The sequence below is a fragment of the Acanthochromis polyacanthus genome, chromosome 12 (assembly GCF_021347895.1).
Source record: "Acanthochromis polyacanthus isolate Apoly-LR-REF ecotype Palm Island chromosome 12, KAUST_Apoly_ChrSc, whole genome shotgun sequence".
NCBI lineage: Eukaryota > Metazoa > Chordata > Actinopteri > Pomacentridae > Acanthochromis > Acanthochromis polyacanthus.
In genome coordinates, this window is record NC_067124.1 from 38821614 (window position 1) to 38848813 (window position 27200).

A 27200-nucleotide genomic window follows, 5' to 3' on the forward strand; every position below is an offset into this window, starting at 1 on the left:
TAATAATAAATAAATACATAAATAATAATAATAATAAAAATCGAAGTAGATAATATAATAATAATAATAATAGTAATAACAAAAATAAATTTCAAAAAAGATAAATAATTAAAAAATAGGTACATAATTAGAAATAAAATAGTTTAATAAAAAAATTCAACAGTTTTAATTGAAGGAAAAGTGGGTTTGTTGGAGCTATGTGGGTTTTTTTTTTTGACTGATTATTCTTATGGCTCTTTTCATTTTTGCACCTTCTTAATAGTAATTTCTTGGCCTTTGTAGTCGTTTTCCTGGATTTTTTTCATCATTTTGTGGGCTATTGTAGTAACTTTCTGTCTTTGTGGTCATGATGGGACTTTTTCTTGTTATTTTACATCTTTGTGCAGTAATTGCGTGGCTTTTGGGGTCATTTTCTGTGGGGTTTTTTTGTAGTAATTGTTGGCTTTTTGTAGTCATTATGAGACTTTTTCTTGTCATTTCGCATCTTTTTGTCGTAATTTCATGTCTTTTGGGGTCATTTTGTGGCTCCTTGTCGTCATTTTGCATTTTTTGTGGCTGAAATCTCGGTTTTATCCTTTTCAGTTATGCCTACTTTTTGTTTTTGCAAATCTGTTCTGGACATTCACTGCTAAAGTTTCTTTATGAGCTTTTTACTTAGTTTTCTGAATACTTTAATCTACTATGTTGTGACAGTTCAATAGTTGATAATTGAAGAAATAGTGGAAAGGTTGGATCTCTAATTTTTTCTTATGTCTCTTTTCATTTTGCATCTTTTAATAGTAATTTCTTGACTTCTGTAGTAATTTTATGGTCAGTATTTATTCTTTTTGTGGTCATAAGACTTTTTCTCAAGGCTTCATCCACACACATAACTTTTTTTTTAAAACGCTGCTTTTTCTGTGGGTTTTATCCACACACTCAGTTCTGGACTCTTTGCAGGGTGAAGATTTTATAAAAGATTTTATTTAAAAAATAGAATTCGAGAAGGGGGCAAATACTTTTCATGCCGCTGCACCTTTTCCTCATGGAACCACTCTGCAGGTTTTTCCTTTAATCTGTCACCGATGTAATTCTGTTGATCCTGACACCAGTTTTGGAAAATGCAACTGTTCCGACTAAACAAATGCGCCGCACAAAGACCCGCCACACTTTGCATGGAGCCTGGAAACACAGGAGGAAATTTACATGGAAGCAAATTACTCTGGAAGCAGAGTCGGTTCTCAGAGAGGTCGAAGGAAGACGGAGCAGGAAGACGGGCATTTGCTCCCAGAGATAGTCGAGTAATTTAGGAAATGAGAGCAAATTACAGGACGGGAGGATCAGCTGCTGGCGAAGCCTCAGATCTGATCGGGACCAAGTGAAGCTGCTGGAAGAAGAGCTGAGGTCGGTTTTACCGGAAGAACGCTGAACACCGTCTCAGAAAAACAGGAGGACGATTCGACCATCAAGTCCAGTTAAACTCCAGCTTCTGGTCTGATCTGGTCCACACGATGTCCTTTAGGTGAGTTCATTCCACGTCTGTCTCAGTTTTTCTTGGCTTCGGTCTTTGCAGATGATTTTATTCTTGTGCTTCACTTTTGTGTCTTTCCAGTGTAGCTACTTTTCCTTTTCCTGCTGTTGATTCTGACTGCAGACAGTTTATCTGACTTTTCTCTCCAACACGGACGTCAAACTCATTTTAGTTCAGGTTCAATTTGATCTCAAGTGTCGGAACAGTAAAATCGCAGCATAATAACCTATAAATAACCACAACTCAAGTTTTTCCCTTTTTTTAGCGCAAAAGTCCACTCTGAAAACGTTCACATTTAATGAACTATATTTTTACAAAACATTATGAACAGCCTGAAATGTAAGAAAAATAAGTTCAATATCAGTAATATTATGCCTCAGTTTATCATTTAAACATTTAGTCATGTGGAACTGAACGATATCGTATTTTAATTTATGGTCAAAACGACAAAATATTACAAAAATGAGACCCAAAACTAAAAGCGACGAAAAATTATACTAAAGGGTTACAAAACGACAAATGTCAAAAACCAGTTACATAAATGACACAAACGAGACAAAAGCGAGAAAACGACAAAAAATAGTCAACACAAGCAAGACAAAAAACAACAAAACGACAAAAAAGATGCTCAAAACAATGAATAAAGCAAAACATAAAAATAAGACAAAACACAAACGAGACATAAAGGAAACACAAAACAAAAAAAACATGAGACAAAGTTGAATCAAGTCAAAGGAGTCTTGGTGGCCTCCTTGACTAGTCTCTAGAGGAGTCATAGGAGTCGTGGTGGCCTCCCTCACTAGTCTCTAGAGGAGTCATAGGAGTCTTGGTGGCCTCCCTCACTAGTCTCTAGAGGAGTCATAGGAGTCTTGGTGGCCTCCTTGACTAGTCTCTAGAGGAGTCATAGGAGTCGTGGTGGCCTCCCTCACTAGTCTCTAGAGGAGTCATAGGAGTCTTGGTGGCCTCTCTCACTAGTCTCTAGAGGAGTCATAGGAGTCTTGGTGGCCTCCCTCACTGGTCTCTAGAGGAGTCATAGGAGTCTTGGTGGCCTCTCTCACTAGTCTCTAGAGGAGTCATAGGAGTCTTGGTGGCCTCCCTCACTAGTCTCTTGAGGAGTCATAGGAGTCTTGGTGGCCTCTCTCACTAGTCTCTAGAGGAGTCATAGGAGTCTTGGTGGCTTCCCTCACTAGTCTCTAGAGGAGTCATAGGAGTCTTGGTGGCCTCCCTCACTAGTCTCTTGAGGAGTCATAGGAGTCTTGGTGGCCTCTCTCACTAGTCTCTAGAGGAGTCATAGGAGTCTTGGTGGCTTCCCTCACTAGTCTCTAGAGGAGTCATAGGAGTCTTGGTGGCTTCCCTCACTAGTCTCTAGAGGAGTCATTGGTGTCTTGGTGGCCTCCCTCACTAGTCTCTAGAGGAGTCATAGGAGTCGTGGTGGCCTCTCTCACTAGTCTCTAGAGGAGTCATAGGAGTCTTGGTGGCCTCCCTCACTAGTCTCTAGAGGAGTCATAGGAGTCTTGGTGGCCTCCCTCACTAGTCTCTAGAGGAGTCATAGGAGTCTTGGTGGCCTCCCTCACTAGTCTCTAGAGGAGTCATAGGAGTCTTGGTGGCCTCCCTCACTCGTCTCTAGAGGAGTCATAGGTGTCTTGGTTGCCTCCCTCACTAGTCTCTAGAGGAGTCATAGGAGTCGTGGTGGCCTCCCTCACTAGTCTCTAGAGGAGTCATAGGAGTCTTGGTGGCCTCCCTCACTAGTCTTTAGAGGAGTCATAGGTGTCTTGGTGGCCTCCCTCACTCGTCTCTAGAGGAGTCATAGGAGTCTTGGTGGCCTCTCTCACTAGTCTCTAGAGGAGTCATAGGAGTCTTGGTGGCCTCCCTCACTAGTCTCTAGAGGAGTCATTGGTGTCTTGGTGGCCTCCCTCACTAGTCTCTAGAGGAGTCATAGGAGTCTTGGTGGCCTCTCTCACTAGTCTCTAGAGGAATCATTGGTGTCTTGGTGGCCTCTCTCACTAGTCTCTAGAGGAGTCATAGGAGTCTTGGTGGCCTCCCTCACTAGTCTCTAGAGGAATCATTGGTGTCTTGGTGGCCTCTCTCACTAGTCTCTAGAGGAGTCATAGGTGTCTTGGTGGCCTCCTTGACTAGTCTCTAGAGGAGTCATTGGTGTCTTGGTGGCCTCCCTCACTGGTCTCTAGAGGAGTCATAGGAGTCTTGGTGGCCTCCCTCACTAGTCTCTAGAGGAGTCATTGGTGTCTTGGTGGCCTCCTTGACTAGTCTCTAGAGGAGTCATAGGAGTCTTGGTGGCCTCCCTCACTAGTCTCTAGAGGAGTCATAGGAGTCGTGGTGGCCTCTCTCACTAGTCTCTAGAGGAGTCATAGGAGTCTTGGTGGCCTCCCTCACTAGTCTCTAGAGGAGTCATTGGTGTCTTGGTGGCCTCCCTCACTGGTCTCTAGAGGAGTCATAGGAGTCGTGGTGGCCTCCTTGACTAGTCTCTAGAGGAGTCATAGGAGTCGTGGTGGCCTCCTTGACTAGTCTCTAGAGGAATCATTGGTGTCTTGGTGGCCTCCCTCACTAGTCTCTAGAGGAGTCATAGGTGTCTTGGTGGCCTCCTTGACTAGTCTCTAGAGGAGTCATTGGTGTCTTGGTGGCCTCCCTCACTAGTCTCTAGAGGAGTCATTGGTGTCTTGGTGGCCTCCCTCACTGGTCTCTAGAGGAGTCATAGGAGTCGTGGTGGCCTCCCCCACTAGTCTCTGGAGGAGTCATAGGAGTCTTGGTGGCCTCCCTCACTAGTCTCTAGAGGAGTCATTGGTGTCTTGGTGGCCTCCTTGACTAGTCTCTAGAGGAGTCATAGGAGTCTTGGTGGCCTCCCTCACGAGTCTCTAGAGGAGTCATAGGAGTCTTGGTGGCCTCTCTCACTAGTCTCTAGAGGAGTCATAGGAGTCTTGGTGGCCTCCCTCACTAGTCTCTAGAGGAGTCATAGGAGTCTTGGTGGCCTCCCTCACTAGTCTCTAGAGGAGTCATAGGAGTCTTGGTGGCCTCCCTCACTAGTCTCTAGAGGAGTCATAGGAGTCTTGGTGGCCTCACTAGTCTCTGCGTGGTTCTCAGGTCTCTCTTCTGTCTCAGTTAAAATGTTTCAGTCTGAGGAGGAAAATGAAGACTGAAAATATTTTACATGAATTTGAATCCGCTTTGTGAAGCTCTAGCAGGAAGATATGATTTGTTGAATGACTTTGAATTTGCTTCAGAGGCTGTAAATGATTTGTGTAGAAGGTTGTGGTGTCACGGTGCAGAGGTGCGTGTCTTTGTGCTGCTGCCAGCTTCTGAAACACAACGCTGTCGCACAGCACTTTGAGTCGCTGATAACAACACAAATAATTTACTAACTGGAAGTACATGCACACACACACACACACACACATGCACACACACATGTAAACACACACGCCTAGACAGACAAACATGCACACAGACATACACACACAAACATGCACACATACATATAGACAGATACACACATAAAAAAACACCCACAGACATGGGCAGACACACACACATTCACTCAAACACTCTCGCAAACACACACACACACACACACACACACACACACACACACACACACACACACACACAGACACACAGACACACACACACACACACACACACTCACACACTCAGAGGAGGAAGGCTGTGTGTGAATGAGGAAGTTGTGCGACCTTTGTGTTCTAGTTGTTTTCACACCTGGAGCTGCAGAACAACAGAACGGCAGCAGCAGGTGTGATTCTGTCCTCAGACCGAAGCTCTGAGGTTCTGCCCCGCTCTGGTTCTGGTTCTGGACGAGGGACCCAGCATGGATCTCTGAGCTCCGGTTCTGGGGTCAGAGGCAGATTGAGGGCAGATTCCGGCCGTCAGCTCTTCTGGTTCCTGTCTTGCTTTCACTACTTTGTGAAAGGAGACGCAAAAAGGAAGGAAGAGCAGAGCGAGAGCCGAGAGGAGGCGAAGGACGAGCAGAACGCAGAGTTCACCTGCACGGGTCGGTTCTAGCTGCACGGGTGGAGGTTCTGAGCTCAGGTGGGGGTTCTGAGCTCAGGTGACACCAAAGGAGGTCACCGGAGGAGTCAGGGAGGCAGAAAGTTTAGATTTACAGAGAGGAAGTGTCGAGGAGGAGACGGTTTCTTTGTCGCGTCTCCAGTAAAAAGCTTCAGGTTCCACCGAGTCTTCTCTGAGGTTCTCACGTTCCTGGCAGCAGAGACAGAACCATGGTCCGGTGAGTCCCTCCGCTGCGTTCTGTCTTCGTGTTTCTCGCTGCAACTTCTCTGTTTCCATTCCTCCTTCTTCTTCTCTCCAGCTGCCGTCTGTCATGTGATCCGAAGTCTGAGCAGAAAAATCCAGTTTGGTTCTAAAGAAAAAAAGCCTCCACGTTCTCCGGTTCTGTGGTTCTGCAGCCGGCAAACCGTCGCTCTGTTCCGTCAGCTTCAAAACCGTTTCATGACACAGAATATTCATCATAATCTTAATCTATGGAGCTCCAACTGAAGAGGTTCTTCACAACACTCCGAATATGAACTCGATTTATTCACTAGAACCTCATTAAACTCTGTTCTGGTTTTGTTGTTTTGCTTTTACTGATATTAAAAATTCATTTATTGTTGTTAGAACATTAGTGAGGACTCATTTTAACTGAATCTAAAAGTTCTTTTATTTGAGGCTCCTGAAAACAGAAAAGGTTCTTTAAGGACTCTTCGTTCAGCTGGAGGCTCCAACATCTGGATTTGTTCTGATCTGAGGCTGCAAATAAAAGGATTATTTTACGTTTATTTCCCTCTAAAACAGACAGAATGAAGCTTCTCACATTTATCTGCTGCAGCTCATAAAATTATGCTTTATTGCCGAGGCATAATTTAGTTTAATGAATAAACTGCAGCTCTGATTTTTATTCATATCTGGATGAATGATTAGCTGCTAACACAACGATGAAGATAAACTTCTGCTGCTTTTGGTTCTCAGTAAAATATCCGTACACGTGCCGCAGATTTCTGCTCATAAATGTTTAATTAGCAGACAGAATTAATCATTCAGGCTGCAGGAAAGCTAGATAAAAGTAGTGACATGATGTGTTTAATTCAAATAAAGGTGGTTTTATATGTTTAGTCGACAGACGCGCAGCAAAGTAAAAACTGGTTTAAATTCAAACTGAAAACAGAAAATGAACCAAAACTGTCAGAAACAAACTGCTGCAGGTTTTCTGTTTGTTCCAGTTATTTTATATTTTATTTACATGATGTTGTGGGTTCCTCAGAGGGAATCGATCACACACTGTGTGTTTGTGGTCTGTATTTATGCGCATTAGTTGTACATTTTTGTGTATTATTAGTTGTATTAGTGTTCTCCAGGTGGTTCCACAGGGACATCAGCGGTGTGTATTGTGTGTTAGTTGCGTGTTCGTTGTGTATTAGTTGTATTATTTGTGTGTGTGTGTGTGTTCTCCAGGTGCTTCCACAGGGACATCTGTAGCCTTGGTTGTGTATTATTTCTATATTATACATTAATATAATAATATTATTTGTATATTTGTGTGTTTGTTGCGTGTTTTTACGTTTTGTGTTTTAGTTGTGTGTTGTGTATTTGTATGTTTTTGTGAATTAGTTGTATCTTAGTTGTGCATTAGTTTTATTTGTGTGTTAATTGTGTATTTTTTGTGTATTAGTTGTATATTTTGTGTCTGTTGTGTGTTTGTATATTTTATTTCTGTGTTAGTAGTGTATTAGTTGTTTTATATGTGTGTTAGTTGTGTATTACTCGTGTATTCGTTGCATTATTTGTGCATTAGTTGTGTGTTTGTATGTTTTTCTGTATTATTTGTGCATTAGTTGTGTATTTGTGTTCTCCAGGTGGTTCAACAGGGACATCAGCGGTGTGTATTGTGCATTAGTTGTATTATTTGTGTGTTTGTTGTGTATTTGTATGTTTTATGTATTTTATTTTTGTGTTAGTTGTGTGTTTGTTGTGTATTTGTGTTCTCCAGGGACATCAGTGGTCTGTATTGTGTGTTAGTTGTGTGTTGGCTGTATTTTTTTGTCTAGTAGTTCTGTGTTTGTTGTGTATTATTTGTGTATTAGTTGTATTTTTTGTGCAGTGTGTGTGTTTGTTGTGTATTTGTGTTCTCCAGGTGGTTCCACAGGGACATCAGCGGTCTGTATTGTGTGTTAGTTGTGTGTTAGCTGTTTTTTTTTTTCCTGCAGTAGTTGTGTATTAGTTGTTTATTATTTGTTTGTTAGTTGCATGTTTGTTGTGTATCTGTATATTTTTGTGTATTAATTGTGCATTTGCGTTCTCCAGGTGGTTCCACAGGGACATCAGCAGTCTGTATTGTGTGTTAGTTGTGTGTTGGCTGTATTTTTTTGTCTAGTAGTTCTGTGTTTGTTGTGTATTATTTGTGTATTAGTTGTATTTTTTGTGCAGTGTGTGTTTGTTGTGTATTTGTGTTCTCCAGGTGGTTCCACAGGGACATCAGCAGTCTGTATTGTGTGTTAGTTGTGTGTTGGCTGTATTTTTTGTCTAGTAGTTCTGTGTTTGTTGTGTATTATTTGTGTATTAGTTGTATTTTTTGTGCAGTGTGTGTTTGTTGTGTATTTGTGTTCTCCAGGTGGTTCCACAGGGACATCAGCGGTCTGTATTGTGTGTTAGTTGTGTGTTAGCTGTATTTTTTGCGCAGTAGGTGTGTATTTGTATATTTTTGTGTATTAATTGTGCTTTAGTTGTGCATCTGTATATTTTTGTGCATTAATTGTGCATTTGCGTTCTCCAGGTGGTTCCACAGGGACATCAGCGGTCTGCAGGCCGAGGAGATGCTGAAGACTCGAGGAATTTCCGGCAGTTTTCTGGCTCGACCGAGCAAGAAGAACGTCGGAGACTTTTCTCTGTCCGTCAGGTAGAAAAAAAAGTCCTCTGCTCACGTTAACGCCACGGTTTGCTTCAAACCAGCTGAAGCTGCACATCATTTTCCGCTGCAGCTCGTGGCCTCGATAACATCAGTCTGAGCCGATTCTGTTCCTCAGATTACAGCTTTGTTTGCTTTCACGTTAATGACGGAAATAAAAGGGTTTTATAAGCAGATAAATACGGTTTAGAGTGTTAACTCTGGTCTGTTTGAGCTAAAAGCTGGAATGTGAAGCTGCTTTAACCTGCTCCTCATCTGAATGCTTGAATTTAAACACCAGCCGGTGTGAAGCTGTAAAATCTACAATAAATGAAAAGATAAAAGTATTTTTACTAACATTTAGGGGTTTTATTAAAGCAGTTTTCTGAATTTTTAACCCTTAGACGCTCCAGTAATTGGACCCTAAACTATCAGAATCAGTGTGTTTTTATACTTTTTTTTTGTCATGTTGGTTCAGAATAATCTGTTGTAGTATTTTTATTTCACACAAGACTAATTGTATGTTTGAAATGAGTTTGTTTTTCACTTTACAACAGATTTTGAAGATGGAAAAAGAAGAATATTACACAGAACATCCATTTTATAGACATTTTCTGCTCTTTTTCTCCAGCTTTTGCTTTCTTAGCTTCTTTAAAAGTCTAAAAGGTAACTTAAGAATGTAAATGGAATGATTTCGATGCTTGTTTTTTGAGGAATAGCTGGAAGATGAAGTGATAAAGTGTTTTCATTACAAAATAGTACAAGAAAACGACCTCAGCGGCTCATTTTAGACCCACTGATGCATCTAAGGGTTAAAAATAATCGCGTGTCTCTGTTCATTATGCACCTCTGTTAGTTCTCTAGATTCTCTCTGATAACTTCTGAGTTATCAGCTCGTCTTTCTTCTGGTCTGAAGCCACAGAGCTGCTCGCTGAGGTTAGTGACCTCGATAGAGTGGAAAGCACAAAGTAGTGGAAACTGTGAGGCGTTTCCGTTGGTTTCATTGATCCTGATAAAGACGCTGATCAGGATTGTGCAAGAATCTGGACAGAGCTGTAGAATCTGCTGAACACTTTGAGAGTTTAGAAATCATTCATTATTTCAGTGTTCTGCTTCTTCACTTTGGTTCTTTTATATCTCTTTAAAGTGATGAATAAATGCGATGAGTTGCTGTCAGGTGAGAAATTCTGTGAAGCTGAAAGATATTTTATTGTTTTTCTAAAGATTTTCCTCTAAAGCTTGAAATGGTTCCTTAAAAACAGGAAGTTGAATCATTTTAATTTGTTTTTTTTGGACGAGAATTGACAAAAAAAAAGCTCTTTTATGTTTTCAAGTGTAAAGGATTTCTATAAAGTGATGCTAATTAGTTAAAAATCTGAAGTGTTGAGTCTGTTTACAGTAACTGAGCTGCAGTTGTTTGGTCTAGAAGTCACTAGTTAGTAAATGGAGGATCTGAGGTCAGTGACTGTAGTATAAAGACTCCTGGATCTGGAAGGTCCGGTACCTGGTGGATCCTGGATAGAACTACACCGTGAAGACTAAAGAACACCGAGAAACTCTGAGAACAAGTTGTTGAAAAGCATCAGTCAGGACAAGACAAGAAGATCTTCAAGTTCCTGAAGATCTCTAGGAGTCCAGTTAAATCCATCATTAAGGAATGGAAGGAAGATGGAAGACAAGAAAATCTGACTAGAGCAGGACGTCCTCAAAAACTGAGAGACCGAGAAGAGAGACGAGTGAGGGAGGCCACCAAGACTCCTATGACTTCTGTGAAGGAGGTACAAGAAAGATTCAAAGTGAGGGAGGTCACCAAGACACCCATGACTCCACTGAAGGAACTGGTAGAAAGAGTCTAGTGAAGGCCACAAAGACACCCATGACTCCTCTGAAGTAATTAATAGAAAGAGTCTAGTGAAGGCCACCAAGACACCTATGACTTCTCTAAAGGAATTGGTAGAAAGAGACTAGTGAAGGCCACCAAGGCACTTATGACTTCTCTAAAGGAACTGGTAGAAAGAGTCTAGTGAAGGCCACCAAGACACTTATGACTTCTCTAAAGGAACTGGTAGAAAGAGTCTAGTGAAGGCCACCAAGACACTTATGACTTCTCTAAAGGAACTGGTAGAAAGAGTCTAGTGAAGGCCACCAAGACATCTTTGACTCCTCTAAAGGAACTGGTAGAAAGAGTCTAGTGAAGGCCACCAAGACACCTTTGACTCCTCTAAAGGAATTAGTAGAAAGAGTCTAGTGAAGGCCACCAAGACACCCATGACTCCTCTGAAGTAATTAATAGAAAGAGTTTAGTGAAGGCCACCAAGACACCTATGACTTCTCTAAAGGAATTGGTAGAAAGAGACTAGTGAAGGCCACCAAGGCACTTATGACTTCTCTAAAGGAACTGGTAGAAAGAGTCTAGTGAAGGCCACCAAGACACCTTTGACTCCTCTAAAGGAATTAGTAGAAAGAGTCTAGTGAAGGCCACCAAGACGCCCATGACTCCTCTGAAGGAGTTAAAAGAAGGAGACTAATAAGGGAGGTCACCAAGACACCTATGACTCCTCTAAAGGAATTAGTAGAAAGAGTCTAGTGAAGGCCACCAAGACGCCCATGACTCCTCTGAAGGAGTTACAAGAAGGAGACTAGTAAGGGAGGTCACCAAGACACCTATGACTCTTTTAGCAAATTTAGTAAAGTCTTTTTTAAAAAGCCTAATTTAATTGACCATGATCTAATCTTTAAAATCAGGAGTGAATATTTTTTGAAGGTTTTCTAGAAGCTGTTATCTTCTACAGATGGAGTGGAGATCCAGAATGTGTTCCAGACAGATACAGCCACATATACTACATAGATCTAAATTTAATGGATACATATTTTATTTATATTTATGTCTGTTTCCCTGCAGGGTCGGTGAAGGCGTCACCCACATTCGTATCCAGAACACCGGGGATTTCTACGACCTGTACGGCGGGGAGAAGTTCGCCACGCTGTCCGAGCTGGTGGAGTACTACACGGCAGAGAACGGCATCCTGCAGGACAGAGACGGAACCGTCATCGAGCTCAAATACCCGCTCAACTGCTCGGACCCGACCACAGAGAGGTGCGTCGCTCTAAAGCGTCCCCCTGCAGGTCCATGTGGTCCGATCTCTGGTTCCTGCTGTCGGGCTCGCTGACACAGTTTGGTTAGTGGTCGGGTTAAATATAGGCGCCGACAGCAGCTGTGTTTCCTCTGCAAGATAATCTGATATTTCAACCCCTCTTTGGAGGAAACACTTTTACTCTCGGGACGCTTTTAGATCATTTCAGCGTCCAAAATAAACAAATGTGGAGGCCTCGGTTGTTCATCTGCTGCAGGTCGGCCAGAGCACTTCTGACTCCACGTGTAAAACTGAACATGATGGATTAAAATGAGGTCTGAAATGCAGAAAATACTCACAAACAAGTGTAAACATTTAGAAGTCTCCTCCTTTGGTGAACATTTTACTGCAGCTGAATGACATGCAATGAGAAATAGTCATTATTTTGACAGATATTGCGTAATGAGCCATGATTTTAGTGGAAGTGGTCATTTTTTCCACTGAAACGCATAAAAAAGTAGTTTTTTGCTGCTTGGAAAGTTTAATTTACAGACTGAAGCTTCTCTGTAGCTTTATTTATGCTCACAAACTTTAGCTCCTGCGGTTTAAATGCTCCCATTTTTAATATTGTTCTGATTAATTATTCAGACGGAATCTCGGAATAATGTCGTATTTGTTAAATCCAGTTGAGCTCAAACTAAAACACCAGAAGCTTCATTCAGCCACAGACTGTTTACCGTTTACTGTCATTGGTGGGTTTTAGAGGCATAAATGTTAAATGTCTTTTAAAAAAAATCTTTAAAATTACACAATTTATCAAAGCAAAAAACGTTAAAACTGAAAATATTACTGGAATTTTCTGCTTTAATTGGTACTTGAACATGTCATGAGTGGCGTGTTGTTCTGTCTGGTAAATTAACCAAATCTCAGCTTAAAGTTGTCATAATTCGTCAAAATCACTTTATTCTCTGTCTCCTTTAAAAAAAATCACCAACAATTTAAATAAAATAATAACTTCATATTGTAAAAAAGACAAACCAATAAGAGACAAAAAGGACAAATAAAATAAAAGAAAGGGTAAAAAATTCTCTGATAATTATTTCAGTCACAGATGAAACAGAATTTCTGGCTTTAATTAAAACATGCAGCAAAACAAGATCAAAAGTCTTATTATGTTTTTTTGTAAACTGTTGTGATAATGAATCAGTTTGAGTCATTTTCTCATCATTTAGAACCAAACATCTGATTTATTAACACAGAAAATAGTCCACAGCTGGATCCAGAAAGAAGCAGAAGAATTACAGAAGTCCAAAAGAGCCAAAAAATAAAGATATAAAAAGTTAATAAAACAAGTTAATAATGAATAAAAGGCGATAAAGAATGTTCTATTTATTATATATGTGGTTGTTTACTGAAGATAAGTTCAGTTTTGGAAGATTAATGAGCAATGAATCCTCCAGTTAGTCCAGATGTGCTGCTACTAACTAATGTTTACCTACTAACTAGTGTTTACCTGCTACTAACTAGTGTTTACCTGCTACTAACTAGTGTTTGCCTACTAACTAGTGTTTACCTGCTACTAACTAGTGTTTGCCTACTAACTAGTGCTTACCTGCTACTAACTAGTGCTTACCTACTAACTAGTGCTTACCTGCTACTAACTAGTGTTTACCTACTAACTAGTGCTTACCTGCTACTAACTAGTGTTTACGTACTAACTAGTGCTTACCTGCTACTAACTAGTGTTTACCTGCTACTAACTAGTGTTTACCTACTAACTAGTGTTTACCTGCTACTAACTAGTGTTTACTTGCTACTAACTAGTGTTTACCTACCAACTAGTGCTTACCTGCTACTAACTAGTGTTTACCTGCTACTAACTAGTGTTTACCTGCTACTAACTAGTGTTTACCTACCAACTAGTGTTTACCTGCTACTAACTAGTGTTTACCTACTAACTAGTGTTTACCTGCTACTAACTAGTATTTGCCTGCTTCTACTAACTAGTGTTTACCTGCTACTAACTAGTGTTTGCCTGCTTCTACTAACTAGTGTTTACCTGCTACTAGAACTAGTTAACAGATTATTTAAATATCAGCTGATAGCAGTTTACTGATCACAAATAATCAATTTTATTGGTCACACTGTCGGTTCAGTTCTGTGACCTTTTGCTGGTTAAACCAGGTTAGTATCCTGCTGCTAGTTAGCTGGTGGTTTTTTAAACCAGGTTAGTGTCCCATTGCGAGTTAGCTGATAGTTCAGTAGATCAGGTTAGTGTCCTGCTGCTGGTTAAACCAGGTTAGTATCCTGCTGGTGGTTTAGTAGATCAGTTTTGTGTCCTGCTGCTAGTTAGCTGGTGGTTTAGTAGATCAGTTTTGTGTCCTGCTGCTAGTTAGCTGGTGGTTTAGTAGATCAGTTTTGTGTCCTGCTACTAGTTATCTGGTGGTTTAGTAGATCAGTTTTGTGTCCTGCTGCTAGTTAGCTGGTGGTTTAGTAGATCAGTTTTGTGTCCTGCTACTAGTTATCTGGTGGTTTAGTAGATCAGTTTTGCGTCCTGTTACTAGTTATCTGGTGGTTTAGTAGATCAGTTTTGTGTCCTGCTACTAGTTATCTGGTGGTTTAGTAGATCAGTTTTGCGTCCTGCTACTAGTTATCTGGTGGTTTAGATCAGTTTTGCGTCCTGCTACTAGTTATCTGGTGGTTTAGTAGATCAGTTTTGCGTCCTGCTACTAGTTATCTGGTAGTTTAGATCAGTTTTGCGTCCTGCTACTAGTTATCTGGTAGTTTAGATCAGTTTTGCGTCCTGCTACTAGTTATCTGGTGGTTTAGATCAGTTTTGCGTCCTGTTACTAGTTATCTGGTAGTTTATTAGACCCGTTTAGCGCCCGGTGGCTAATTTTCTGGTAGTTTAGTAGATCAGGAGGGCACAGACCTGCAGATCTGCAGCTCAGCGGTTGTCGTTGTCTAACTTCCCTTTTGTCGCTGCGGTTGGAAACTTTAAGTTTTGACACTTTTGAAAGCACCGGCCAGACCCCCCATCTTCCTCTATTGCACACTCCATCATGCTGCTGCTCACTTCCACCTTCCTCGTCTCACATTCTGTTCTGCAACCCGTTTCTGGTTCTGATTCGTCAAACAGAATCAATCCAAAGGCAACAAGCTGCAGCAATTCATGTTCAGAGCTGGAACCGTCTGGAGTCGCTCAGACTAAACCAGCTGACTGTTGTTTCAGTTTTACTGCAGCTCCCTCAGCCCATCAGACAGGAATAAACTAAACATTATTGTTTACTATTAGTTTAATGATAATTAATGTCTGCAGCAGCGTGTGGTGTAGCAGGATCATGGGGGGGGGGGGGGGGGCAGCTATAAATACTTTGTCCTCTTCAGCCACGAAATCTGTCATCAGAAACTTTCCGACCGCAGCACAGGAAGTTTAGAAGAAGAAATCGAGAACTGTGACTAAATTAAGTCACAATGTTGCAGGCGAGGCCCTGAACGTACAGTGGACAGAAATAAATGACCTGCCAGTCACGGCCGCGCCTCTTTTACTGATTTTATCTAACGACTCTGTTTTGGTTCACTGTACTGAGTCCGTTTCAGGGTTTTCACCGCCGGGTTTCACTCTGAGACGCTTTACGGTCGCAGTGAAGGTTTTAAACCAGAAAGCAGCTCTGTGCAGGCGACAGAAATAAGAACGAAGCAGATTATTTAAACCGTGGAGCCGCAGACACCGGATAGAAAACACTGTAAACCTTTTTAGCTGTAATCTTTTAAAGAATTTACTGTTATTAAGCTCATTTCCAACGTTTTTTTCCAAGTTGTAAACTCGTTTATGTAAAAGGTGCTATTTAAATAATAATTATTAGTAGCAATAAAATCAAAGAAGAAAATATCAACTAATATGTTGGATGAATTTTTAAAATATACAGACCAAAACTGTGAATGACTAGAATCAATAATTCAACATTTGGCCACAGAAAAACGTCATTTTTGCTTTAATTAAATTAGTAAATTTACAGATATTTGCTGTTAATTATGAATATTAAGGGCTGATAAATGTAAATTATTCCTTAACTGTTATTTTACAGGTCTTCCCAGTTTTAATATCAAATAAAATCAACAAAAAATAATTTAATTGTCAATCAGAAAAACACATTATTCAACGTAAAAATGCTTTGTTGTATTGTTTTATAAACGTTTTACTGTTTAACTCAGTTTCAGTAAAAGAATAAACAGTAATTTATTCTTTTATGATATTTGATTGTAAAATTCCACATTTTGCTGCGTTTAAATCAGCTGAAAACGTCGTAAATTTATAGATAAATTTTGTTGTTTTAAAGAAAAATTATATATTTTACAGATTTTCTCTGGTTTGTTGAAAAAAGGTATTAATTTGAACAAAAACAGCCCAAAACTATAAATAACTGCCTGGTCAAACGTCTGTATTTTCATTAATAATAATTTGTTCTTTCACAACATGTGACATAAACTTATGTAGATTTCATATTAGAGTATTTATAGTATTTAAATCCACTAAAATCTGATTGTGTTACAGATATTTTGAGCAACAGTGTTTTACCGTTTGTCTTGTCTGTTTTTTTCTGACACCTTTGCTGCCACATTTCTATATTTGTGTGTAATTGATGGATGTGAAATACATCAAAAAAGCTCAAAATATGATGAAGGTAATTTATCTAAAAGAGTGAGAACGGCAGGAAACTGCACGATGATGTCTTTAGATCAGACTTGGGTTCAGCTCCACCTGGTGGATCTTCTAATAAACGGTCAGAAACTTTGCTAAAAGTCTTAAAATGAGTTTGATGGGAAACAATGTGAGGTCTGGTCACATGATGAGGTGATGCAGCTCCTGATTGGACGAGGCGATCAGGTAGAATCAGGCTCTGATGAGCCGAGTGAAGATCTTTAAAGAAGTTTTCTGTGAAGGTTCTCAGTCGTCTGGGTCATCTTAAGTCTGCCTGAACTAAACCCTTCACCTTTTCTGTGGCAGCTTCAGTTGGAGAACAGCTGGATGGTTTTAGCTTCAACTTCTGGACAAGTAGACCCGAGATAAGAACATATATCATTATTGTTATTATATTTATGTAATTAGTATTATTATACAAAGAGCTTTAGAGGCAGAAAACAAAAAGAAGTGGGCAGCGGGTCTGTTTATGTCAAACACAGTAAAACATTCTAAAATGAATGAACAAACATCCGTGGAAACAAATAAATAAAAATAAAAGCACGAGACAAATCAAAACAGTCCCATAAAAACAAGTGTGGTAATAATAATAATAATAATAGTGATAATGTTAGTAACCGGGTTAAGCCAGAGTGTTTCAGAGCCATATTACAGCCTATTAATAGTAATAATAATAATGATAGCAACAGCAATAATAATAATGCCAGCAATAAAAATAATAATTAAAAATAAATATTAGTAAATGACTTAAATTGGAGTGTCAGAGTCACATTAAAGAATAATAATAATAATTTATTTAAAATATAAAATATTAAAATAAAAAAGTAATTTAAATATTATGTATTTATATTTATAATATATTGTTTAAATATTATTTTACATTATTTCTAATATTATTTTTATTGTGGCTCTGAAACACTCTGGTTTAACTTGGTTACTAGTATAATAATAATAATATAACTTATTATTATTATTATTATTATTATTATTATTATACTGAGTTAAATTGGAGGGTTTCAGAGTCACATTGAAGAATAATAATAATAATAAATAATCATAAATTATTATTTTAAATTTAAAATATTAAAATAGAAAAGTAGTTTAAATATTAAATGTTATGTATTTATATTTATAATATATATTGTTTAATATTATTTCAAATTATTATTGTTTTTTTTAATGTGGCTCTGAAACACTCTGGTTTAACATAGTTACTAACATAATAATAACTATTATTATAATATCTGTATTATTATACTGAGTTAAACTGGAGTGTTGCAGCGTCTCGCAGCGTCTCCATCTACCTGCTGACTCTCAGGTGTGTCGTGTCTCAGGTGGTTCCACGGTCACCTGTCCGGTCCGAGCGCTGAGAAGCTGCTGGCGGCCAAAGACGAGCCCGGAACCTTCCTGGTCCGAGAGTCTCTGTCCAAACCGGGAGACTTCGTTCTGTCGGTTCTGACCGACGAGTTGAACCGGACCGGAGGGAAGAGAGTGTCACACATCAAGGTCATGTGTCAGGTGTGTAACTGTGTGTCACTATGGGTGTGTGTGTGTGTGGGGGGGGTTATTCCCAGTGTTGCGTGTCATTTCCTGTGTTGTTGTGCAATAAGAGTCTGACGTTAATTCATTTCCTCTTCTGTTTTGCGTCTCAGTGAACTGGATTGTGTGTATGTAGAAGCAACTGTGTGTTAATGCTGCTGACAGACACAGAAACAGACACACTTTAGCTCAGAGAAACAGCGCTGAGCTTTTATTTAAGTGAAAACACTGTCAGCTCCCTGTCAGGGCTTTTATTCTGAAGGACAAACAGTCATTTAGTGATCAGGAAAATTCAGAACCTTCCTGTAAATATTAAATATTAGCTGGCTAACCTTTTAATGAGACAGAAAAAACAAGATTTAGATAAAAAATGCTGATTTTAATCGCAGATTTGGTTCATTTTCTTGAAAAAATAAAACATGATGCATTCAAATACAATCAGACAACTGACAATCTGGTAATTCTTTCTGTTTTTACAGTTTATTTCTGTCATAAATGCTTTTAATCTGACAGTCTGTTGTGTTAATGACAGCTTGTGTGTTTGTTGTGTTTTTGACAGGTTGTGTGTCTGTTGTTATTGACAGCTTGTGTGTCTGTTGTGTTAATGACAGGCTGTGTGTTTTATGTTAGAATGACAGGTACACCGTTGGAGGCTCCGATATGTTCGACTCTCTCACAGACTTGGTTGAATTCTACAAACGTAAAGGAATCGAGGAGATTACTGGAAACTGGGTTTACCTGAAGCAGGTGAGCTGCAGGTGAACGACACCTGAGTCACTTTGTTAGTTTTCTGCCTGAAAGTGAAGCTGATGTTTGTTAATCAGCTCAATGTTTCTGTCAGGTGTGTTCTGTGGGATTATCTCACCCGTATTTTACATGTTCCTCCTCTGAAAGCTTCCTGTGTCTTATTTGTGTCTCACCTGTATCTCGCCTGTATCTCACCTGTATCCTACTTGAACATTGCTTGTTTTGTACCTGTGTCTCACCTGTATTTTACCTTTATCTCACCATTATCTTACCTGTATTCTATCTGTATCTCACCTGTATTCTACCTGTATTCTACCTGTATCTCACCTGTATTCTACCTGTATTCTATCTGTATCTCACCTGTATTTAACCTGTATTCTACCTGTATCTCACCTGTATTCTACCTGTATCTCACCTGCTTTCTATCTGTATCTCACCTGTATTCTACCTGTATTCTACCTGTATCTCACCTGCTTTCTACCTGTATCTCACCTGTATTCTACCTGTATTCTACCTGTATCTCACCTGCTTTCTACCTGTATCTCACCTGTATTTAACCTGTATTCTATCTGTATCTCACCTGTATTTAACCTGTATTCTATCTGTATCTCACCTGTATTTAACCTGTATTCTACCTGTATCTCACCTGCTTTCTACCTGTATTCTATCTGTATCTCACCTGTATTTAACCTGTATTCTACCTGTATCTCACCTGTATTCTACCTGTATTCTATCTGTATCTCACCTGTATTTAACCTGTATTCTACCTGTATCTCACCTGTATTCTACCTGTATCTCACCTGCTTTCTATCTGTATCTCACCTGTATTCTACCTGTATTCTACCTGTATCTCACCTGCTTTCTACCTGTATCTCACCTGTATTCTACCTGTATTCTACCTGTATCTCACCTGCTTTCTACCTGTATCTCACCTGTATTTAACCTGTATTCTACCTGTATCTCACCTGCTTTCTATCTGTATCTCACCTGTATTTAACCTGTATTCTATCTGTATCTCACCTGTATTTAACCTGTATTCTATCTGTATCTCACCTGTATTTAACCTGTATTCTACCTGTATCTCACCTGTATTCTATCTGTATCTCACCTGTATTTAACCTGTATTCTATCTGTATCTCACCTGTATTCTACCTGCTTTCTACCTGTATCTCACCTGTATTCTACCTGTATCTCATCTGTATTCTACCTGTATCTCACCTGTATTCTACCTGCTTTCTACCTGTATCTCACCTGTATTTAACCTGTATTCTACCTGTATTCTACCTGTATCTCACCTGTATTCTACCTGTATCTCACCTGTATTCTACCTGCTTTCTACCTGTATCTCACCTGTATTCTACCTGCTTTCTACCTGTATTCTACCTGTATCTCACCTGTATTTAACCTGTATTCTACCTGCATTCTACCTGTATCTCACCTGCTTTCTACCTGTATCTCACCTGTGCAGCCGTACTACTCGACCAGGGTGAACGCGGCCGACATCGACAGCAGAGTGAAGCAGCTGGATCTGACCTCAGATCAGCAGCAGCAGGAAGGACAGAAGCTGAAAGCTGGATTCTGGGAGGAGTTTGATGTAAGATGTGATGTTTACAGCATTCATGTTTGGAGTTGGATCAATAAATATCTGGATATACTTCTTCACTCTGATGTATTAAGCCCTGAGGAGGGTGACGCTGCCACCTGGTGGACAGACACCGACCTGCAGCCAGTCAGACTGAAGCACTTCACTGTAAACAGACACAAGCAACGATTACTTCCACTCCACGACCTTCATGCTGTTATGGACAAATTTTAACACTTTTAGATGTTTTTTGATTAGTTTTAGACGAGTGTGTGTCATTTTAAACAAACTTTTAGTAATTTGGACAGAATTTATGTCGTTCTGGACAGGTTTTATGTAAATTAGAACAGGTTTTAGGTCATTTTGAATATTCATTTCCATGTTTCCAGCCTGTACAAAGATGTTTCTCCATGCTGAATGGATCTCCAACAACCTGCTCCTCTGTTCACCGTTTCTGAGTCACGCTGATTTTATTTTACTGATCCAGTAGCTTTGATTTTCTTGTCGTCTCCATTTTGTGTTGTTGTCTTGTTTTTGTCGTTTTCTGTCTCGTTTTTGTCATTTTTTGTGTCATTTTTGTCGTCTCACATATTTGTTCTTTTCTGTCTCGTTTTTGTGGTTTTGTGTCTCGATTTTGTCGTTTTGTCGCTTTTGTCATTCTGTCGTTTTTGTTGTTTTGTCTCATTTTTGTCATTTTATGTCCCTTTTTTGTCTCTCTGTTGTCTCCTCGTCCTGTAGATGTTTTTCTGTCTCCGTGTTTCCTCTCTGCTCTGCTCATCATCAGTACAAAGATGTTTCTCCATGCTGAATGGATCTCCAACAACCTGCTCCTCTGTTCACTGTTTCTGAGCCATGCTGACTTTATTTTATTGATCCAGGATGACACTAACAGCCTGTAGTAGTGGTTCTTGTACCACCGATACTGTTACTAGTATTATCTGTAGTATTTCATGTTGTGTACAGAGTTTATGCAGAACTCAGACTCGTCTCTCTGTCGTTTTTCCATCAGGCTCTTCAGAAAATGGAGGCGAAGGTGAAGAAGAGCAGAGAGGAAGGACAGAGACCAGAGAACAAGAGCAAGAACAGATACAAGAACATCCTGCCCTGTAAGGAGGCTTCTTCTTCTGTTTCTCCTCCTCCTCCTTCATCTTCTTCTTCTTCGTTGAATTCACTCAGAGCTTCACTCTTCCTCTTCTTCTGTTTTTTTCTCTCCAGTCAACGACACCAGAGTCATCCTGAAGGACGCTGAGCCAAACGTTGTGGGTTCAGATTATATCAACGCCAATTATGTCAGAGTAAGTCACAGTAACACAACAGACACACTGTTGTGTTGTAGTTGTGTTTGTGTGTAGCTGTGTTGATATTTTGTAGTGTTGATGTTTCCACCCGTGGTTGTTTGTTGTTGTTGTGTTTATATGTAGTTGTGTTGACGGTTTGTTGCGTGTCTGTGCGGTTCCAGGACACTCTGTGGGAATCCGCAGATCGTAAAGTTTACATCGCCACCCAGGGTTGCCTAGCAACAACCGTCAAGGACTTCTGGCAGATGGTCTGGCAGGAGAACACCAGTGTCATCGTCATGACGACCAGAGAGGTGGAAAAAGGACGGGTCGGTATCCTAGCAACAGCTGATCACCTGGTCCTGCTGAACCACAGATAAATAAAACGATGATGATTTAAGCTCCGCCCCTCTGGGTTCACCTGTCTGTCTGATTGTCTGCCTGCCTGTCTGTAAGCTCTATGAACCAGTCAGAACTTGTTGGGTTTATTTTGGTTCTCCTGCAGAACAAATGTGTTCCGTACTGGCCGACCGAGGAGGAACCTAAGAAGGAGGTCGGTTCCTTCGTGGTGACCTGGCGGTCCGAGAGAAAAGCTACCGATTATACAGTCCGGGTTCTGGACATCGCTCTGGTGGACAAGGTGACTTCAGAACCTTCAGAACCTTCGTCTCCTGCTAGCAGACACCAACACTAATGAAGCTACTTTTTAATAATCCATCAGCTTCAGTAACGTTTGGATAAAAAAGTGAATGTTTTCTGGTTTCTTTCATCCTCTGAGACAGAAAACTGAAGATCTTTGGACGAAACATGATTTTTAAAGAATTCACATTTTGAACATTTTCTGACATTTAGAACCGAACAGCTGATCGATTGATCCAGTTATTGATCCACAGATTGGTGAACAGAGTGAATAATCTTTACATTCAGGCCTCCTGTTCATGTCGCTGATGTTTTTGAGGAATATTTTGGGATGTTTTTTCTTATTTTCTCCTCGCTCTCAGCCCAAACAGACGCGGACCGTCTGGCACTACCAGTACCTCAGCTGGCCCGACCACGGCGTCCCTGAGGAACCAGGCGGCGTCCTCAGCTTCCTCACCCAGGTCAACAACAAGCAGGCCGAATATCCGAAGGCCGGACCCATGATCATCCACTGCAGGTACGACAACAAACACGACACGAACACGACACGAACACGACACACTTCAGATGTGCAGTTCCCTGTTTCCGACAAAGAGCTTGCCTCGTGTTGTAGAAGATCTTTGAGGTTTAACATTTAAACCATCACAGTTTCTGGATTTAGATTAGTAGTAGGAGAACAACCGGTCTGAGTCAACTGACAGTTTATCCTGCTGGAATTTCCCCGATATGAGCGAAGCTGCTGAACTGATTACGTTGTGTAAGCGTGCTGGTATGCAGGACGTCACAAAGCCTCGCAGGAATAAGATCTGCTGCTCCGTCTCAGCTGGAGCTGCTGCAGGTCGTTAAAGGAGCAGAGATGCTTCTAATAAAACATACAGATTTTACACTTTAACGCTGTTGTGATGTTCAGAGGTTTAGAGTTTAAAACGGGTTCTCTGTGGATCTTCTAGAAGAATGTGAAGCTTCCTGCTCCAGTGATTCATGTATTTGTGTTTTTATCAGCGTTGAAGTGGACAAAGACATGAGAAACACGCATGTTCATAAATATAATAAGACCTAAATGAGGTTTACTGTCGCTGGATGAAGGTTAAACTGAGACTCAGATTTACTGGAAGGTAAATCTAAGGGTGGGAGTCAGTCGGTGTTGAACGTTTAGATCCAACATCTGCTTTCCTGTCGGTACAACCAGTTGTAGCAGAACCTTCTGGTGGATCCTGGGTCAGAACATCCAGATGTAGAGGACTCTTTGGTGGATTCTGGTTCAGAACAAGTTGTAGCAGATTCTTCTGGTGGATTCTAGGTCAGAACATCCAGATGTGGAGGAACCTCTGGGTGTTTCTGGTGTCTGATATCCTGTATATCAGGACACAGTGGAGCAGTCTGGAGATTAGAAACAGAACCGCAAAGTCCCAAAGACAGGGTTGGGGTTAGAGCCAACATCATGGTGTTAGGGTTAGGTGGTGTTTCAGGAAGCTGCTCTGACATAACAACACTCTAAAAGTTCTACTGAGCTCATTGAGGCTGAACGTCACTTCATTAGTTCAGTTAATGAAGCTCCTCCTCTTGGACTAAAGACGTGTTAACTGTTTCTGCAGCGCTGGAATCGGTCGGACAGGAACCTTCGTGGTGATCGACATGATTCTGGAGACCATCGACACTCTGGGTGAAGAAGCTGATCTACACAAGCCAGTTCTAGAGTAGAAAAGAGACAGAACCGTTCATAATCCAGCTCCTCATCTCCTCCTGCAGGTCTGGACTGTGACATCGACATCTCAAAGTACATCCAGATGGTTCGGGAGCAGCGTTCTGGGATGGTCCAGACCGAGGCCCAGTACAAGTTCATCTATCTGGCCGTATCCGAGCACATCCAGACCACCAAGGCCAAAGACAGCGCCGCCCAGGTGAGCAGCAGCAGAAAGTTCCACCAGATTCTACTTTATACGCTTTAAAACAGTCAGATCATGTAGAAATGATAAAGAATGAACCAGTGAGAACCAGGGCTGGTCAGTGGAACGATGAAACTGACTGAAAACACCTGAACACAGCGACCTGCTGTTAGATATGTGCAGCAGAAACAAAGAAAGAGAAACCAGCTGAACTGATGTGGAGGAAAGTCAGCAGGTAGGAGGAGGCGTTGACATAGATAAAACCAGAAACGACAGAGACATTTAGTTTTTATGAAATGTACACTACCAGTCAAAAGAAAAGCATTTTTTGATGAAGATCACATTAAATGAATGATAAATCCAGCGTAGACATCGTTAATGTGGTAAAACCTCCATAGGGGTACAGAGGAACATTTCCATCTGTTTCTGTCTACCTGACGGTTTCTCTAACTTTTTACCCATTTGTCTACCTGTCTGTCTGCCTGTCTACTCATCTATCTGTCTATCTAACTGCTTAACTTTCTACCTGTCTCTCTACTTGTCTATCTGATTGTCTACCTACCTTTCTACCCGTCTGTCTACTTGTCTACCTGTCTGTCTTCCTGATTGTCTGCCTTATTGCCTACCTGACTGTTTACCTGACTTTCTACCCATCTGTCTCCCTGACTGTCTACCTGTCTGTCTGCCTGACTTTCTACCCGTCTGTCTACTTGTCTACCCAACATTCTACTCGTCATCAACATGACTTCTCAACTCATGTGGAGCTGCATCTGAACAAACTCTTTAAATAAAGTTCAAAATACAAACTCAAAGAACCTTAAGTCAGACTAAATTATCTTCTATCAGACTTCTGTTCTGTTTGTGTTTTCTGTTTGTATCCAGCGGCGAGAGAAGCTGATGCGTCTGTATTTTTGGTTCTGACTTTCTATCTGTGTTGAGACTATTCAAAGCTTCAGTGTCGAGTCTTTACTGTTGAACCACACGGCAGGTTTCTGTTTAGAGGTTCGGGTGTTGGCTCGCACACGTAATCACCAGACGGTCATAGACGGTTTCTATTAGCAAATGAAACGTCTACATGAGTGTTTAAATGAGGAGCAGCAGCGTGTCGCCTCTGAACGTCGGCTGTGACGAGGCGATAAAAACATGTTTGCGTATCAGCAGGTCTTTGTAGATCAGACGGACGAACGTTGACCCCAACATCAGACGGCCGCATCGACTAACAGCCTCTCACTCTGTGTCTGCAGGAAGCTGAGACCGAATATGGAAACCTGCAGCTCAAACACCAGCCGGCCAGCAGGAAGGCGTCCAAGTGAGTTTTCACGAGGAGCCTCGAAAGCTCAGAGCTCCATGTTACTGTAGAAACACACTGCTTTCATTCTGATCTGTTCCTCTGAAACACTTCACACATCCGGCCTCTGCAGAAGGTTTTTAAATAGAAAAAAAATCACCAAAATGACTCCATTCATCAGCCAGAAACTGTGAAAACAGAAGACAAATCTCATATTTTGAACTTCCAGCTGGTTCTTGAACGCATCATGTGTTATCTGTGGTTCCATCAGAAAAATCAACCAAATCTGAGCCTCAACTTGAGATATTTTTGTGTCTCATTTTGTCATGTTGTGGCTTGTTTTGTCGTTTGGTGTCTGTTTTTCCATTTTGTGTATCAACTTTGTTGTTTTGTGTGATAATTTTGTCATTTTGTGTCTCGATTTTTTGTTTCATCTTTTTTTTTTGCCAGTTTCTGTCTCGTTTTTGTCATCTTGTGCCCCGTTTTTTCATTTTGTGTCTCTGTTTTGATTGTCTCGTTTTTGTCACTTTGTCTTGTCATTTTATGTCTCAATTTTTGTCATTTTGTCTCGTTTTTGCTGTTTTGTGTGTTGTTTTTGTTTTCGATTTCATTTTTGCCATTTTGTCTCTTAGTCGTTTTGTCTCATTTTTGTCATTTTGTCTCGTTTTTGTCTTTTTTTTGTCTTCTTGTTGTTTTCTGTCTCTGTCATTTTTTGTCTCTTGTCTCCTCATACTGTAAATATTAGAATTACACTTTTCAGATTGGATTTGGTTAATTTCTGGAGCAGTTTTTTTCACACATTATTAGTTTATAAAGTTTGTGTTTTTAGTTTCTGGCTGATAAATGTTTCCATTTCTTAATAAAAAGAAAAGCGGCCTCTTCTTGTCTCCATAACATTATATCAGAGACAGACCGACAGAAGAACTGCGGATCCTACATTTCCCACAATGCACCTCCTCTCATTGGCAGCTCCTGCAGTTTTTCAGACTCGGTCCTCCCTGGGCAAGTGAACGTAAACTGAACTCGAGCAGATAACCAAGCCTGTTATTGTGACCTCCGGCTCAGTCATGTGTGAAGTGGACAAAGTTCTCGTTAACCAATTAGAGGATGAAACGGAACCGTGGGGGTCCCAGTTAGAGCGCTGTGACCCGGTCGGTTCTGCTGTTGTGACTGATTCAGTTCGTTAACCCGAACCGCTGATCAGCTTCCTGTTTGTCTCTGCAGGAGCAAGGACGACGTTTACGAGAATCTGTCCAAAGCCAAGAAGGACGGGAAGAAGTCGAAGTCAGAGAAGAAGAGCGGCTCCGTGAAGAAGAGATAGACGCTTGGTCAGGAGTTCTATTTATGCAACCGCTTTGTGTTAAAGATGAAATAAAAATGAGGTTTAAAGACGGAAAGTCGAATGTTGATGTTACAATAAAGGAGGACGTGTGCAGCTGATCTGGTTTCTGTGTCTCTGATTAGAATGAATGTTAAATCTTGCGTCTCGTTTTTGTTGTTTTGTGTCTCCGTTTAGTCGTTTTGTATCTTGTTTTTGTCATTTTCTGTTTCGTTTTGGTCATTTGGTGTCTCATTTTTGTCATTTTATGTCTTTGTTATTCATTTTGTGTCTTGTCTTTGTCGTTTTGTGTCTCATTTTTGTGTTTTTTTCTCTCGTTTTGTCATTTTCTCTCGTTTTTGCTGTTTCCTCATTTTTTCATTTTGTCATTTAGTGTTTGATTTTTGTCTTTTTGTCTGATTTTTGTCATTTTGTGTCTCCGTTTTGTGCCTCATTTGTGTCATTTTGTGTCTTGTTTTTGTCATTTATGTCTCCTTTATGTCATATTGTCTCATTTTGTCATTTTTTGTGTCTCTGTTTTGTCGTTTTGTCACCATTTTTTAGTAATTAACTGGTGTTTTCCATCGTTTCCCTTATTTGTTCTATTCTTGATAATATCTTGTAAAATCAGAGAACCAGATCTAAATTTCCAAACCAACACTGTAAACAACTTGTGAGAACGTTTGCCCTCTGAACATGTTTCTGTTTCATCCACTTTATTTCCGTCTGCA

General features: G+C 40.4%; 1 protein-coding gene across 2 annotated transcripts; it reads left to right on the forward strand.

The window, feature by feature from the left end:
- Window positions 1-187: 187 nt before the first annotated feature.
- Window positions 188-26591, forward strand: ptpn6 (protein tyrosine phosphatase non-receptor type 6). Of its 2 annotated transcripts, none has more exons than XM_051956454.1 (15): window positions 188-1501; window positions 8307-8429; window positions 11320-11514; window positions 17528-17711; window positions 18363-18479; window positions 19948-20073; window positions 21071-21167; window positions 21277-21356; window positions 21521-21667; window positions 21844-21978; window positions 22340-22494; window positions 23573-23640; window positions 23727-23878; window positions 25108-25172; window positions 26376-26591. In XM_051956454.1, exons 1-15 carry the CDS (start codon window positions 1491-1493, stop codon window positions 26470-26472), a joined length of 1752 nt encoding a protein of 583 aa, XP_051812414.1. In that variant the 5' UTR covers window positions 188-1490; the 3' UTR covers window positions 26473-26591. The 2 variants fall into 2 exon arrangements, with proteins under 2 accessions (XP_051812414.1, XP_051812415.1); XM_051956455.1 differs by lacking the exon at window positions 188-1501 and adding an exon at window positions 5178-5765.
- The last annotated feature ends 609 nt before the right edge of the window (window positions 26592-27200 follow it).